Source organism: Xiphias gladius, chromosome 19 (genome assembly GCF_016859285.1).
Source record: "Xiphias gladius isolate SHS-SW01 ecotype Sanya breed wild chromosome 19, ASM1685928v1, whole genome shotgun sequence".
In the NCBI taxonomy this organism is placed as follows: domain Eukaryota; kingdom Metazoa; phylum Chordata; class Actinopteri; order Istiophoriformes; family Xiphiidae; genus Xiphias; species Xiphias gladius.
In genome coordinates this window covers 5,440,508-5,452,957 of record NC_053418.1, presented here as the reverse complement: position 1 = coordinate 5,452,957, position 12,450 = coordinate 5,440,508, and the positions used below count along the sequence as shown (strand labels likewise).

The 12,450-nt window shown below is 40.5% G+C and overlaps 1 protein-coding gene and 1 non-coding gene across 3 annotated transcripts; one reads left to right on the top strand and one right to left on the bottom strand.

Annotated features, from left to right (window-relative positions):
* Positions 1 to 414: 414 nt before the first annotated feature.
* trnar-ccu lies at positions 415 to 487 on the bottom strand. The gene has a single exon. It is a non-coding gene; the product is annotated as a tRNA-Arg (tRNA).
* A 1,771-nt stretch (positions 488 to 2,258) lies between these two features.
* Positions 2,259 to 11,068, top strand: suds3 (SDS3 homolog, SIN3A corepressor complex component). 2 transcript variants are annotated; one of them, XM_040156325.1, is made up of 12 exons: positions 2,259 to 2,476; positions 4,232 to 4,301; positions 4,433 to 4,488; positions 5,270 to 5,341; positions 6,123 to 6,142; positions 6,267 to 6,423; positions 6,741 to 6,836; positions 7,096 to 7,157; positions 7,257 to 7,278; positions 7,891 to 7,996; positions 8,865 to 8,949; positions 10,278 to 11,068. In XM_040156325.1, exons 1-12 carry the CDS (start codon positions 2,365 to 2,367, stop codon positions 10,374 to 10,376), a joined length of 957 nt encoding a protein of 318 aa, XP_040012259.1. In that variant the 5' UTR covers positions 2,259 to 2,364; the 3' UTR covers positions 10,377 to 11,068. The 2 variants fall into 2 exon arrangements, with proteins under 2 accessions (XP_040012259.1, XP_040012260.1); XM_040156326.1 differs by lacking the exon at positions 2,259 to 2,476 and adding an exon at positions 2,775 to 3,308.
* Positions 11,069 to 12,450: the final 1,382 nt, after the last annotated feature.

Below are 12,450 nucleotides of genomic sequence, written 5' to 3'. Positions count from 1 at the left end.
AAGGTCTAATCTGTTCAAGTTTGAATTTTTCATCTTGAATTTTGGTGTGCACAGTATCTGTTTATATTGCCATGACGCTGCCTCACAGTTTCTTACGTGTCTTCTCAACATAATACAGTAAAACAGAGCTGCATGTCTCCTGAAAGGGCCAGGCACTGAGAGACCACGTACACTTCCGCAAGTAGCTGGTACTGACAACATAGTGATCAGAATTAGGGCTGCAACTAATCATTTTTTTCTTGTTTTTTTTTTTTTCAGTTAGTCAACTAACTATTGATCTATGAAACATTTGAAAAACGTCTGTTAGAGTGCCTACAAACAGTCCAAAACTGAAAAATATCCAGTTTATCTGTATAATTGCAGTCCCAATCCATTTATTGGATTGGTGCTACAGTGTCAGCACCTTTACTACTTCACCCCAGATGGGACTTGAACCCACAATCCCTGGCTTAGGAGGCCAGTGCCTTATCCATTAGGCCACTGGGGCTGTTCCAGCTCTTAAAAGCCACTGTCGAGAGTGTAGTGTATCCTGGTATTAACAATGACACTGTAATCCTTTTAACGCAGGGTCCGTTTCTATGAACAGGGAACAGCCTTTGTGTGAAGTAAAATCAGGGAAAATGAAAGTGTTCAGTATCTGTCTGGTGTTGTCCGTTGTAACCTACACTGCAGACAAAAAAAAAAAAAAAAAAAAGAACCAGTGAATTTTTCTCATTTTTGGTGATCTTCTACTGCAAGTGTGATCTTAATATACTTTATGTACCCTACCTGAAAAACAGCACTGATACTAAGTGGTTAGTCCTGCTGAAATAAATTGAAATAGACTGTTACCTTTGTGGTGGTTGCAATTATGATATGCTGCATGGCTTTATATTCCGGTTTTTGCTTATTTTAAAAAGGCAATGTGCTAAAAAGCATGCAACCTACAAATTCTCGGTTGTTTACTCAGGCATGCAGTACATCTATTGACATTGCTGCCTACTGCAGCTGCAGTTGTGGCTGTTAGAAAATTGCTGTAAGGTGCACAGTGTAGACTGTCTATCTTAAATCGTAGTGAAACACAACAAATGTGAGGATATGCTGTTGTGACTTAATTTTTGAGCATAAAATGGCAACACTTCCTGGATTATGTTTCTAATAAAACCCTTTAGGGTAATTATTAAGAGGGTCCTTGTGTGTGACCGTAAGCTTGAGACAGGCAAGGGGTAGCTCCAGGATCAGATACCAAAAAGAAAACTAAAATGTCACCCACCAGGGTCTCAGAATACAGGTGATTTTGGTGCAGGGATATGGTATCAGATGTTAACTGTATCACATATGTGATTTTGCATGTACACATGGACCTCAGCGTTGTAATACCACACCAGTAATTGGAAGAGTTTTTTCCATGGCACGATGAGACTTTCAGTGAGCATTGGTGCATATATACTTAGAGTAAAGTTAAAAGAAGTATGGCTAAACACAGGACCATACCTACCTTTAAAGACACAGAGGTCATGCCCTCTGTATTGTCTCCTGTAATGTAAGTTTCACTCAACTTTTACATTCTAAATTTACACACACATTTACACATTGTAGGCTATAAGTACAACTTTTTTTCCGACCCTAAATAAATAGATGAATGAATAAATAAATAATCATAAATCGTTTAAGCAAAATAAAATATTTACATTTACTCATTTGACAGATGCTTTTATCCAAAGCAGTTTACAAGTGAGGAAATAGATTATTTTATTAAGTATTTTGTTCCTTGTGCTGTAGTGAAGGCTTTGAAACAGCCTTTATATATATGGCAGATGACAAACTTTATATTTCCCATATAACCACTCAGTGAAATGACTAAATAGATACTAGTCAAAACATTTCTCAGGGGTGATGGGGTTAACTACTGGATAAGTATGTTTAAAAGAACTGGAAAACAGACAGGTCTTAGGAATACATCTTCGGGTGGTGGCTTAATTGAAAAACACTCAATTACACTAATAACCACCCATTTCCTCTCGTTTCTGAGTGTGGAAGAACTAGAGGTGTTGCGAACCGACCGTGTGCCAAAACAGAGACCCCACAGCCGCTCGGACAGATGCCTGTATAAATGTTTTACCATAGTTTCGCAGATTTAAAAAAAAACATGCCTATTGTTGACCGGTATACTTTATCTTAAAATCTTTATTTCACTTGTTAGAAAAATTAGATTAAATATGTTTTTCCACATTTCACGTTAATATTACAGAAATTATGTACAGGCATAAGGTCAGACAGCTTGATACTCGGAGGTCCTGCCAGTTGTAGGCGCTGTTCCAAGCAAGCTGCAAAACACAAATCGATTGTTTATTTTGTGTTTGTTTACATTTTCGAAGCGAACAAATGGCTTCGACTTTGCTATCGCCCATGGTGGATTATTACAATGATGAAGAAGAACTTGATAGTGTGGATGACGACGATGATCGGAGTTTCAGGGGAAGAGACTCAGAAGAAGGTAACCTTAAACGAATTTACCAAAAAGCTCCCTGACCGTCGGGCTTTGTCTACTTGTTGGAAAAGAAACGGAAACGCGCGATTATTGCATAAATGTAGCTTATTTTTTAATACAGCGTCTCAAGCACTCTACGATTTAGGCTTGGCTGGAAATAGTTTTTTCGTACAGTGCGACATGCGCTATTTTAGTAGTTTTATGTCAAATTTTAATTAGGTGTTTTCAAAGCTGGAAAGCTAGTCCAATGTGAGCTTCAGCCGCACACAGTTAGCTTGTTAGCTACATAACAAGTTAGCTACCCGCCAACAAAATCCCTGCCCAGAAACATTTCAGAAGCAGGTGATGTAAGCTAAATGAACCGCTTACACTGGCTGGGCTCTTCCAGCGCTGGCAGCGCTGCGTACCGATAACATGATATCACACATAATCTCGTGTTTGTTTACATGCTAACTAGCTAACGTTTCAAAACTAACATTACGCGTGAGGCGTCATTCAGCTTTGACCACGTTATCGCCCAGACAGGCTAACGTTATGGTGCCATAAACAACAGAAAGTAAGAGTAATTTAAATTAAGCTAGAGCTGCCCTGCTTTCAGATGACCAGGACTAATATACAGTTTTAATAAATGATATCTAAAAGGGGTAGCTACATCGCGTTAATTAGCCAACTAGCTACGTAACGTTAGTTCCGAGCATTGACAGGTCCCCAGGCGGGCGAAAGCCTGCGTGCTGTGTCCACTGCACTGCCCTTTTCACACTATTCGGTGAGACAGGACGGACTGCAGTGAAAGAGAAAGAAAGCCAAGAGGAAGGCAAGGCGATGACAACACTACAAGGTTAGCTAGTTTCCTGGCATTGTCTTTCCAACGAACAGCTGGGCTTATTATTTTTTTTTTTTTACTCCTCCGGATATGTTGACGGTTCTGTTGTGCCTAACTACGTGAGCTAGAATCGGGTTACTCTTCAAACAGCAGACCGAGCTAACTTAGGCTAGCACATAAATGCTAGCCGAAAATGAAAGCTGCTGTGTCAGCTTAACACGACCGGGCCTTACCTTTCTCGTCGGGTGTCGGGTCTGAAGGTAAAGCTGGCCGACCTAGGTTTTTGCCGGTGATTATAAACTTGACTCCCAAGTTTGCCACATCGCAGTAGCCTCGGTTAAACATGTTAGCGTTGCCTTGAGAGGGGCGCCGTTGGACTGACAGCACGGCCAATTTAGCAGGGGACGGTTTTTGAATAATCTTACCATGCGGCAAATGCTTGACTCCCAAAGTAACAGCTACGTTTATACCGCTCGTTATATCAATGCCATTGAATAAAACTTACAGGCACCGTTCGCTGGATAATAGGTGTGCTCACCTGAACTTTTTCTCTAATGTCGATCCGAGGAGAATATATAGGGTATGATCTTTCGTGGCAAACATCGATTTTTCCCGGTCTCCTTATCTAACAAACCAGAGGGCATTCCCAAGCAGGGTGTTCACCATTACCTTATCAGTGCCACGCACGTCCTTAGATCTGCACTGATCTCTGCTGTCTGTCTGTCTGTGGACTTAGCTTAATTGCATCAAGTCTTTGTTGGAAAAGCTTTAAAAAAAAAAAAAAAAAAGACCCAAAACAAAACAATCACCTCGTGGTACAGCATGTCGAACTAATCAGGCCTGGAGTATTTTAAAAACCGAGATTCAGTTTTTGAATTTTGGTTGAGAAATTGTTCTCAGTTTTGAGTCCATTCTTCTGCTGTCATGCCCTTTTCCAGACACAGAGGATGCCAGTGAAACAGACCTTGCCAAGCATGACGAGGATGACTATGTGGAAATCAAAGAACAGTGAGTGTTTCGCCAACCGTGGCTCAGCTGTTAATAAAAATAACTTGAAGGGGAAAGTTTTGAATGTTTGCCCCTAATGCTGCAGGCAGTGGAAGGAAATGTGATATTACCTCTGGTTTAATTCACTGCAGAATGTACCAAGACAAACTGGCCTCCCTGAAAAGACAGCTGCAGCAGTTACAAGAAGGTAATCGCTCGGATTTTTTTTTTTTATTAATATTATTTCTTCTTATGATTGGAGGAGTCAGGAATTTTCCAAACGTGAGTGACTGGTGCAATGTATCTTGTGGGATTTGTGTGAAATTGAGGATTGATTTTCATCGGAGATTTTTGAAGGACACAGCCAAATCCTTTCCTATTAGTCATGGTAGTGGTTAGGTATTACATCATTAGTCCATTAAGGCAGTTTCATAGGTGGTTTAAAAGTGCAGCCATATGCCCTGGCTAAAAAGAGAAACCGGCTGAGAAATGGATGATAACTGCTGACAAACTGTCCTCCGCCATGGACAACCCGTGTTAAATAATAAAGACTGTCTGTTTTTCACCGATACAAACTGTTTCTGAACTGCTGACTGGGTTGTTTCAAGGTAGTATAGCACCATCGACTGTCCCATGAGCTCTTTATTAGACAGACTGCTGCTGAGTGGAGAAATCGGAGTGTGGAGTGTTGGGGGCCTTTTGTAAATTCAAATGTAGGTGTAATGTCAGTGTAATCCAGGCTACAGTGTGGATGGGTGCTGAGATTATACAGTCTGCAACATCACAATGTTGCCAAATAAATTGTCTATAAATATTGATGACGTATTTTAATAAAACAGCTTGTATTGGAGATTTAATAACTTTAGAATTCCCTTGCTTTCACCCAACACAAACACCTAAACCATAATTTGATAATAGAATAAATTCTTAAAGAAAAAGTTGTGATTCCCTGATCATCACTTCTGCTAAATGACACTTCCACTTTGCAGGTACACTGCAGGAGTATCAGAAGAGGATGAAGAAGCTGGACCAGCAGTACAAAGAGAGACTCCGAAATGCAGGCAAGTTGAGCAATATTTAGAGACAGAACTTGCTGTGTTGCTTCTGATGCATCCATACCAGCCACACTTGGCGGAGATTATTCAAATTCCGTAGTGCTTCCTAATTTAGATTTGTTTGTTTGGCGAGGAGAGAGCATTGGCACGTCATCAACGATCAATTGAACTGTACAGCGCAAGCACAGAAGTCGTACATTTTAGTTGTGCAGACAGGGTAAATAAAACCGGTGGTGTGGCCGAACACAACACAACACGTTAAAATGACTGAAAAAGTGCAGTGGAAACACAGTTAAAGACATCATATTCTAGTAAATTTACAGGAACAGAAATCACATATATTTTAGAAGGGATGAGCCATCTTCCTCTCGCTCTCTCTCTCTCTCTCTCTCTCTCTCTCTCTCTGTCTCCCTTCTCTCTCTCCCTCTCCCTTCTCTCTCTCCTTCTCCTCCCAACCCGCCCCCTTCTCACCGTTTGACTCTTACAGTCATATTGGCTATTTTCTTCATGTTCACTCCGTGGCTTGTGTATGATCAGTTTTTTTTTTTTCTTTGCTTGCTGCGTGTGCCAGAATTTTATGTACTCTGATCAAAATTAGTACAATTATTTTCAACTGACAACTGAAAGGGGAAAGTCAAAGGGGTCAAACGCAGTAAAAGATTCATTCCTAAAAAAATTTTTAATCAATTTGTAACTTGAATTCAGCTGTCAAAAGTCAGATATACTGTGCCAATGATTAAGTTAATGACATTCAACTGATGTTTGTGTTTTTCCTTCCCTTTTACAGATCTGTTTCTCCAACTGGAAGTGAGTAATATTCATCTTGGTGACTGACCGATGTAGTTCCTACGGAATTGACCTTTATTTTTTGGGTATTACAAGGAAACCATCCCTTCTCTTTCCATCATCTCCACCTTTCAATCTTCTGCAGACAGAGCAGGTGGAGAGGAACTACATCAAGGAGAAGAAGGCAGCGGTGAAGGAGTTTGACGATAAAAAGGTGGAACTGAAGGAAAACCTAATTGCAGAGCTGGAGGAAAAGAAGAAGATGATTGAGAACGAAAAATTAACAATGGAGCTGACAGGGGGTAAGGGAGCCAGAACAGGATTAATAATCAGGAACTTGTTCAGCAGAAGAGAGAGAAATGGAGTAAAAATTTATGTGGGCGAAGTGAGAGTGGTTTTCCATACAAACTTTAATATTAAAATGTCTGATCAAATTAGGAGTTTTTAGATACAGTAAATCAAGATGTTGCTGTCCCTTCTCTTGAATTGTCTGTGTTGGAAGTTTGGGTATTTTTTATAAAATAGGAATGTGCTTTTTGAGAAACATCAGACACTATTTGAATGTAATTTTTCATTTGTTTCATTTCATTTGTATGTTTTTTTTTTTTTTCATTTATAGACTCAATGGAGGTAAAACCTATCATGACTCGGAAGCTGAGGAGACGGCCCAATGATCCAGTCCCAATACCAGACAAACGAAGAAAACCTGCACCAGATATCCTGTGTATAAACTTACAGTCTCAGGCTGGCTACAGTTACCTGCCACCTTAGATGAATCTGTGAGGGGTGAATTATTCAGTATTATCTGTACTGGTAGTGTTTGTACTTTTTTCAAGATACTTTTTGATTCCCTGAAGAGAAGTTTTGTTTACAGTCAACGTGAGCTCAGAGGTCATCATCACTTCCATCTGTGGAACTGGCTAAGTTCCTCAGCTAAGCTGTGTTTAAAAATGCCTTCCCTTAACTCTTCACACCTCAGCTAAATTATTTGTTAACAGATGAGCAGATAATGGAAGATCTAAGAACACTTAATAAGGTACGTGTCTCTGAATTTCTTGATATTATGCATAACCCTGCTGAATGTTACTTCTTCTAAGAATTTCTTTTAAAATATTTCACACCTTCTCTTTTACAGCTTAAGTCACCAAAACGGCCAGGTATGTCAGCGCTCACCTTTTTGTAGTTAATGTCCACTTGTCATGCACAATGAGTTCTCTAGTTTAAGAAATAGCTTGTCATTTAGGGAAATAGACTTATTCCCTTTTCTTGCTGACTTAGATGAGAAAATCAATACCACTCTCATAGCTGCATGCTAAATATGAAGCTACAGCCTTGCCATCTTAGCTTTGCACAAAGACTGGAAATATGGGAAACAGCCAACCTGGCTTGATCCAAAGGAACGATTTTTTTTTTTAGGAAGTCTGCCAGTCACGAAACAGTCCAGAACACAACCCCGCCATAACACAGCAACACGTTATTTTTACATTTTGGTTTTTGTACGGATTAAACAAACAATAACATGTGAATTAGTGGGCTTTGTAGGTGCCAACAGGTGGATTTTATCACCTGTTTCCAGTCTTTCTGCTAAGATTAGCTAACTAGCTGCTTGGTAGAGTGGTATTATTCTTCTCGTCTCTCTCTCTTCTCAGCAAAAAAGCAAATAAGTTTTTTTTTCCCCCAATATGTTCCAAAACTGTCTTTTAAAAACATTAAGCTATTTCTACATAAGTTTGCATGGTGATACTAAACAGATGGTTCTCCCTCTTTAGTGTCTCCCTCGTCCCCAGAGCACGTCCCCTCGGCTCCCCTGGAGAACCCTTCCCAGCGTTACGAGGCCCGCATCGAGGAGGGGAAACTTTACTACGACAAAAGATGGTGAATTTGAAGTTTTCCCCTGACATTGTGCCATTTCTCACATACATGTGGCTTGTGTCACCACTAGATGGCCACATTGCCATGGTTTTGATGGCTCTCGTGTTTGGCGGGTCCCCAAAAGACATTTTACAACCACTTTGATGGCAGCCTTTTTTTTTTTTTTGTCTGGGCTACAGAAAGAGGTATTACTTAGGAACAACTGAATAAGTGCTGGTGCTTCGAAGCCACCATAAAATTACATATTCAGAGAAGGTGGATGCATCAGAACGCTGTGATGCCTATACACAGGGAATGAAAGTCCTTGTACAGACACAGCTCTGATTACCCTTCTGTTTGAGAGCAGAGCTCTGCATTAGACATATGTCAGAACATAAAGCAGTTATAAGAGGGCTAAAAAAAATTACACAATTCTGTCTTATTAGCTGCTGATACAGACAAAGGGAGGCGAGACGCGCAAGCTGTGAGGTATGTGCACTGTTCTTTAAAGGCAAAGTCTCACTTATTTATCGCTATAGAAAACACCACCACCAGAAAGCCTCCTTAAAGGGCTGCAGGGAAACACATGCATCATTATTCTTCAGTGGGTTCTTAATGATCAATTGCTTTGGTTGTCAGCCTCTTCCCTTGGGTCGGTTTTGTCCTCTGACAGTTTGGAGCAATTTAAAAATAACAGACATTTTTGTTTTGACTTTCCAGTCCAAGTATCAATTTAGTGCCATCTCAGGAGAAATGTGGTTTATTCAGCTGGGTAAAATTATGGATAATGAACCCCTCTCCTGTCTGCACTTATGAGTATCCCTCATTCCTCACTGTGAACACCAAATTAATGCTGTCTGTTTGGTTTTTTTTTTTTTTTTAATGCTGGCAGGTACCACAAGAGCCAGGCCATCTACTTAGAATCAAAGGACAACACAAAGATTAGCTGTGTCATCAGCTCAGTGGGGACAAATGAGGTGAGCTTTCCTTCTCATCCAGCTCCTGGCGCATACACAACCAGGTTTACTGCTTAAAACATAAGGCTGCTGTTTTTATATTTTCCTTATTGTCAACAGATCCTATGAAGACACCTCTGTCTGAGTAGCCAAAGCTTGATATAGTTTATTCCTCTGTGCCACAGAGGTCCGTCGATGTCCCAAAAACATTTAAAACACATCACTGAGCCACACTGTTGCACCGGGAGACAATGTCCGCTCATTACCAGGAAAACACACTGTAGTTCGACTTAATACCACATACACCGTTATGCTGCTGTAAATACTCACCAGAGCACTGAACATGTATTAATCCACAGCTGAAAATAGTCTCCAACAAATGTACTATTTAATCCGGTTTGAGTAACATTTGCCCAGTTGTTTTTGGAAATTACAGAGCTTTTTATGCGTCCGCGCCAGCGACAGCCGTGGCCGGAGGCGTTATGTTTTCGCTTGTCCATCTGTCCATTCCATTCTCCTGAACGCGATATCTCAGGAACACCTTGAGGGAATTTATTCAAATTTGCCACAAATGTTCGTTTGGACACGGGGATGAACTGATTAGATTTTGGTGGTCAAAGGTCAAGGTCACTGTGATCTCAAAAAACACATTTTTGGCCATTACTTAAGAATTCACACGCTAATTATGACAAAATACACTTAATACCTTTTATTAAATTCCTTCAAAGTCTGTACTGCATAAATGAATCTGGACAGACATGGATGTAAACTGCAACTTCACTGCTTGGCGGAGGCATACATCCGCTAGGAGGTAATTCTAGTTCTAGAAATGACACTAAATATTTGTGACCCATTTTTAAAGGATGATGTTATCCATAGAAATTAATAGGTTTGGGTCCGAAGCCACAGACAGGTTGGGAAAGTCGGTCATTGTCAGCTCTGGTCTTTCAGTGGGATTTGTTGACAATAGAAAAATGACGGAATAACACCAGTCTTACCTTTTTTGATGTCGGTTGTGGAACAGGAAGAGAGACCAGCCACAGAATTATTTTACAGACTTTACTAGGGTTTGACTAGTAGGGCATGCTAATTTCCACTGTGAAGAAATGATCACTGGAAAAGGAAAGTTCATCTTTCCAGGGAGCATTTTGACAAAAATATAAATTGAATTTATTTTCTGCAGCAACCTGGATTTTTAGTTGAACATGGAGAGGGAGAATGCAGTTTGGCTGTCTTCTCACAAACCGGCTTGTAGTAGATAATGGTGTGTTTTGCCAGCGACAGCTGCTTTCGATCGCATTGTTTCGAAATGACTGTACTGAAGGGTTTTCTTTGTCTTTGTTCTCCAGATTTGGGTGAGGAAGACAAGTGACAGTACAAAGATGAGGATCTACCTGGGGCAGCTGCAGAGAGGAGCATTTGTCATCCGTCGACGGTCGGCAGCATGAAGCATTACCTCACCCCTCCTCACCCAAACCCCCCATCACTTCATTTATCCATTCATCCACCTGCTCATTCATCCACCGTTTCCCTATTTGGTGCATCTCAGTTGAGTATGACATGTGGCCTCTACATCATACACCCCACCCCCCACGACACAAGCATAGACACACACAAACAGTTTTCCATGGCCAAGGATATCTCATCACATTTGTTCTGTTTTTCCACATCAAACAAATGCGTGTACAGTTAAAAGCGGTTATATACACAACTGACTGTTTCCCAGCATTATTTGTCACTATGTGGCATGTGTGTGAAGGCAGTTAGTGGTCATAAAGGAGGCTACTTTGATAGTTGTCTCATGCTGTCAACAGAAATCTTTTCTACACCATGCAGTTTTACTTACATTTATCATTAAGTTATTTTTCTTGAACAGCCTCGTGTTGACCCGCAGAAACAGCCTTCAAGCCTTTCAAACTGTCTTCACTGGTGACTTGTAACAAAGCAAGCCCTGAAAAACCTTCTTGACAGGATTTGTGGTATTATTTCTACAAAAAAAACACAGATTTGGCCTGGACCTGTCTAATCAAATTGCATCTGTTGAGATGAGGAATTGCTTCAGGTTTGATTGAATATGATTAAACCTTCAAGTGAAGAGTTTAGTTTCCTTATAACCAGGTATCATGCCATTTTCAACATTAAGACACGGAGGCTTGCTATGCTTATTTGAAAAAAATGTATTTTGAAGTTTTTATGTTAATATTTTTTATGTCACACTGTCATCTTCTCCATATGTGAACAATCTGGATTAGTTCAACTGTATTTGCATGTGGAGCATCAAGTTGACTGTTGATTTGTACTGTGTTCCATTTTATTAAAATGTTTTCTGCCTTTTATCAACTTGATGAGTTTCACTCTTTGAATGACTCTGAAATTCGCAAACAGGTTTGCTGGCATTAAACGAGCTTTGTGATCTAGGCAAAAAATGTTGATAAGCATTACCTCCAGAAATGTATCCTCTAAAGACTTTGCCTTGACCTCAGCATCCATTTTGTACCAAAAATACAATATCTGATACTAGTACGTCCCGTTTTATCAGGGCAATGTTGATGCTCATTTGTAGCTTGTTTATTTGGAGTAGCCTCTTGGTGAGACCGATTCTCCAGGTCTCTAGGTCAATTTGTTTTGAGTATTGAACCCCTTTTGATGGGCTGACACACCCTTAAAGAACTCCTCCCGGACTACTGACATCGCCAGCTTGACATTCGTGACCACACCTGTGCCTGAGAAGCACAAGTACGAAGCAACATCCAGTCCATTCAGCCAGCTGGATAAATCTGGGATACGAACTAATCAGGCAGCCAATTGTTGTTTCTCTCCTTCACTTGAAGAGAATGGAAATGCTCCGGCTGTTGAGGTCCATGCCGCTTGAAGATGAGCTCCTGACGTGCTTTGAGCCGCAGCAGTGACGCTGGAAAGCGAACTATCCAGTCTACACTGGACGAGTTTCAGCCATTTTTTTTTTTTCGCCTGCATGAACAGAGTCACAGGGAATGAGATGAGAACCACGCTCTCTGAGCTCTTTGCTTGGCACGTGCAACACACCTGAGCGGAGTGAAGGCTGAAGAGGGCCCTCCCTGGGGCGGTCAGGTTTTGACTGCCGGCATGGTAAGAACCTCTTACATTAGCATTATGATATGAATTGGCTTATATGACGATATGTCAAGCTTGGGACTGTAAATCAACCTGTTACGTTTGGGTTGTTTTGATCTGGCAAGTGCAAGGAATCACAATTTGGATATAAAGTTAGGTGTGAATGTTTTTTCCATGCAGTCTAATGTTAGCTAGCGTACTTGTTGCTCCAGATTCCACTTGTATAACGTTACTGACGTTGGGACTCTGTGACTACTCATTTAAATTTACCTTGGGACGGTTTTCCCTTGAGTTGTAGTGGTTGTGAAATCAATTTCTAAACATCATATCTTAGCCCTATCTATTCTTCGACCAAACATCATTTGTAATAGCGGTAAAGAGACAAAAACCACATTAACCACATTATTTTTACTAGATCACTAGTAAAGA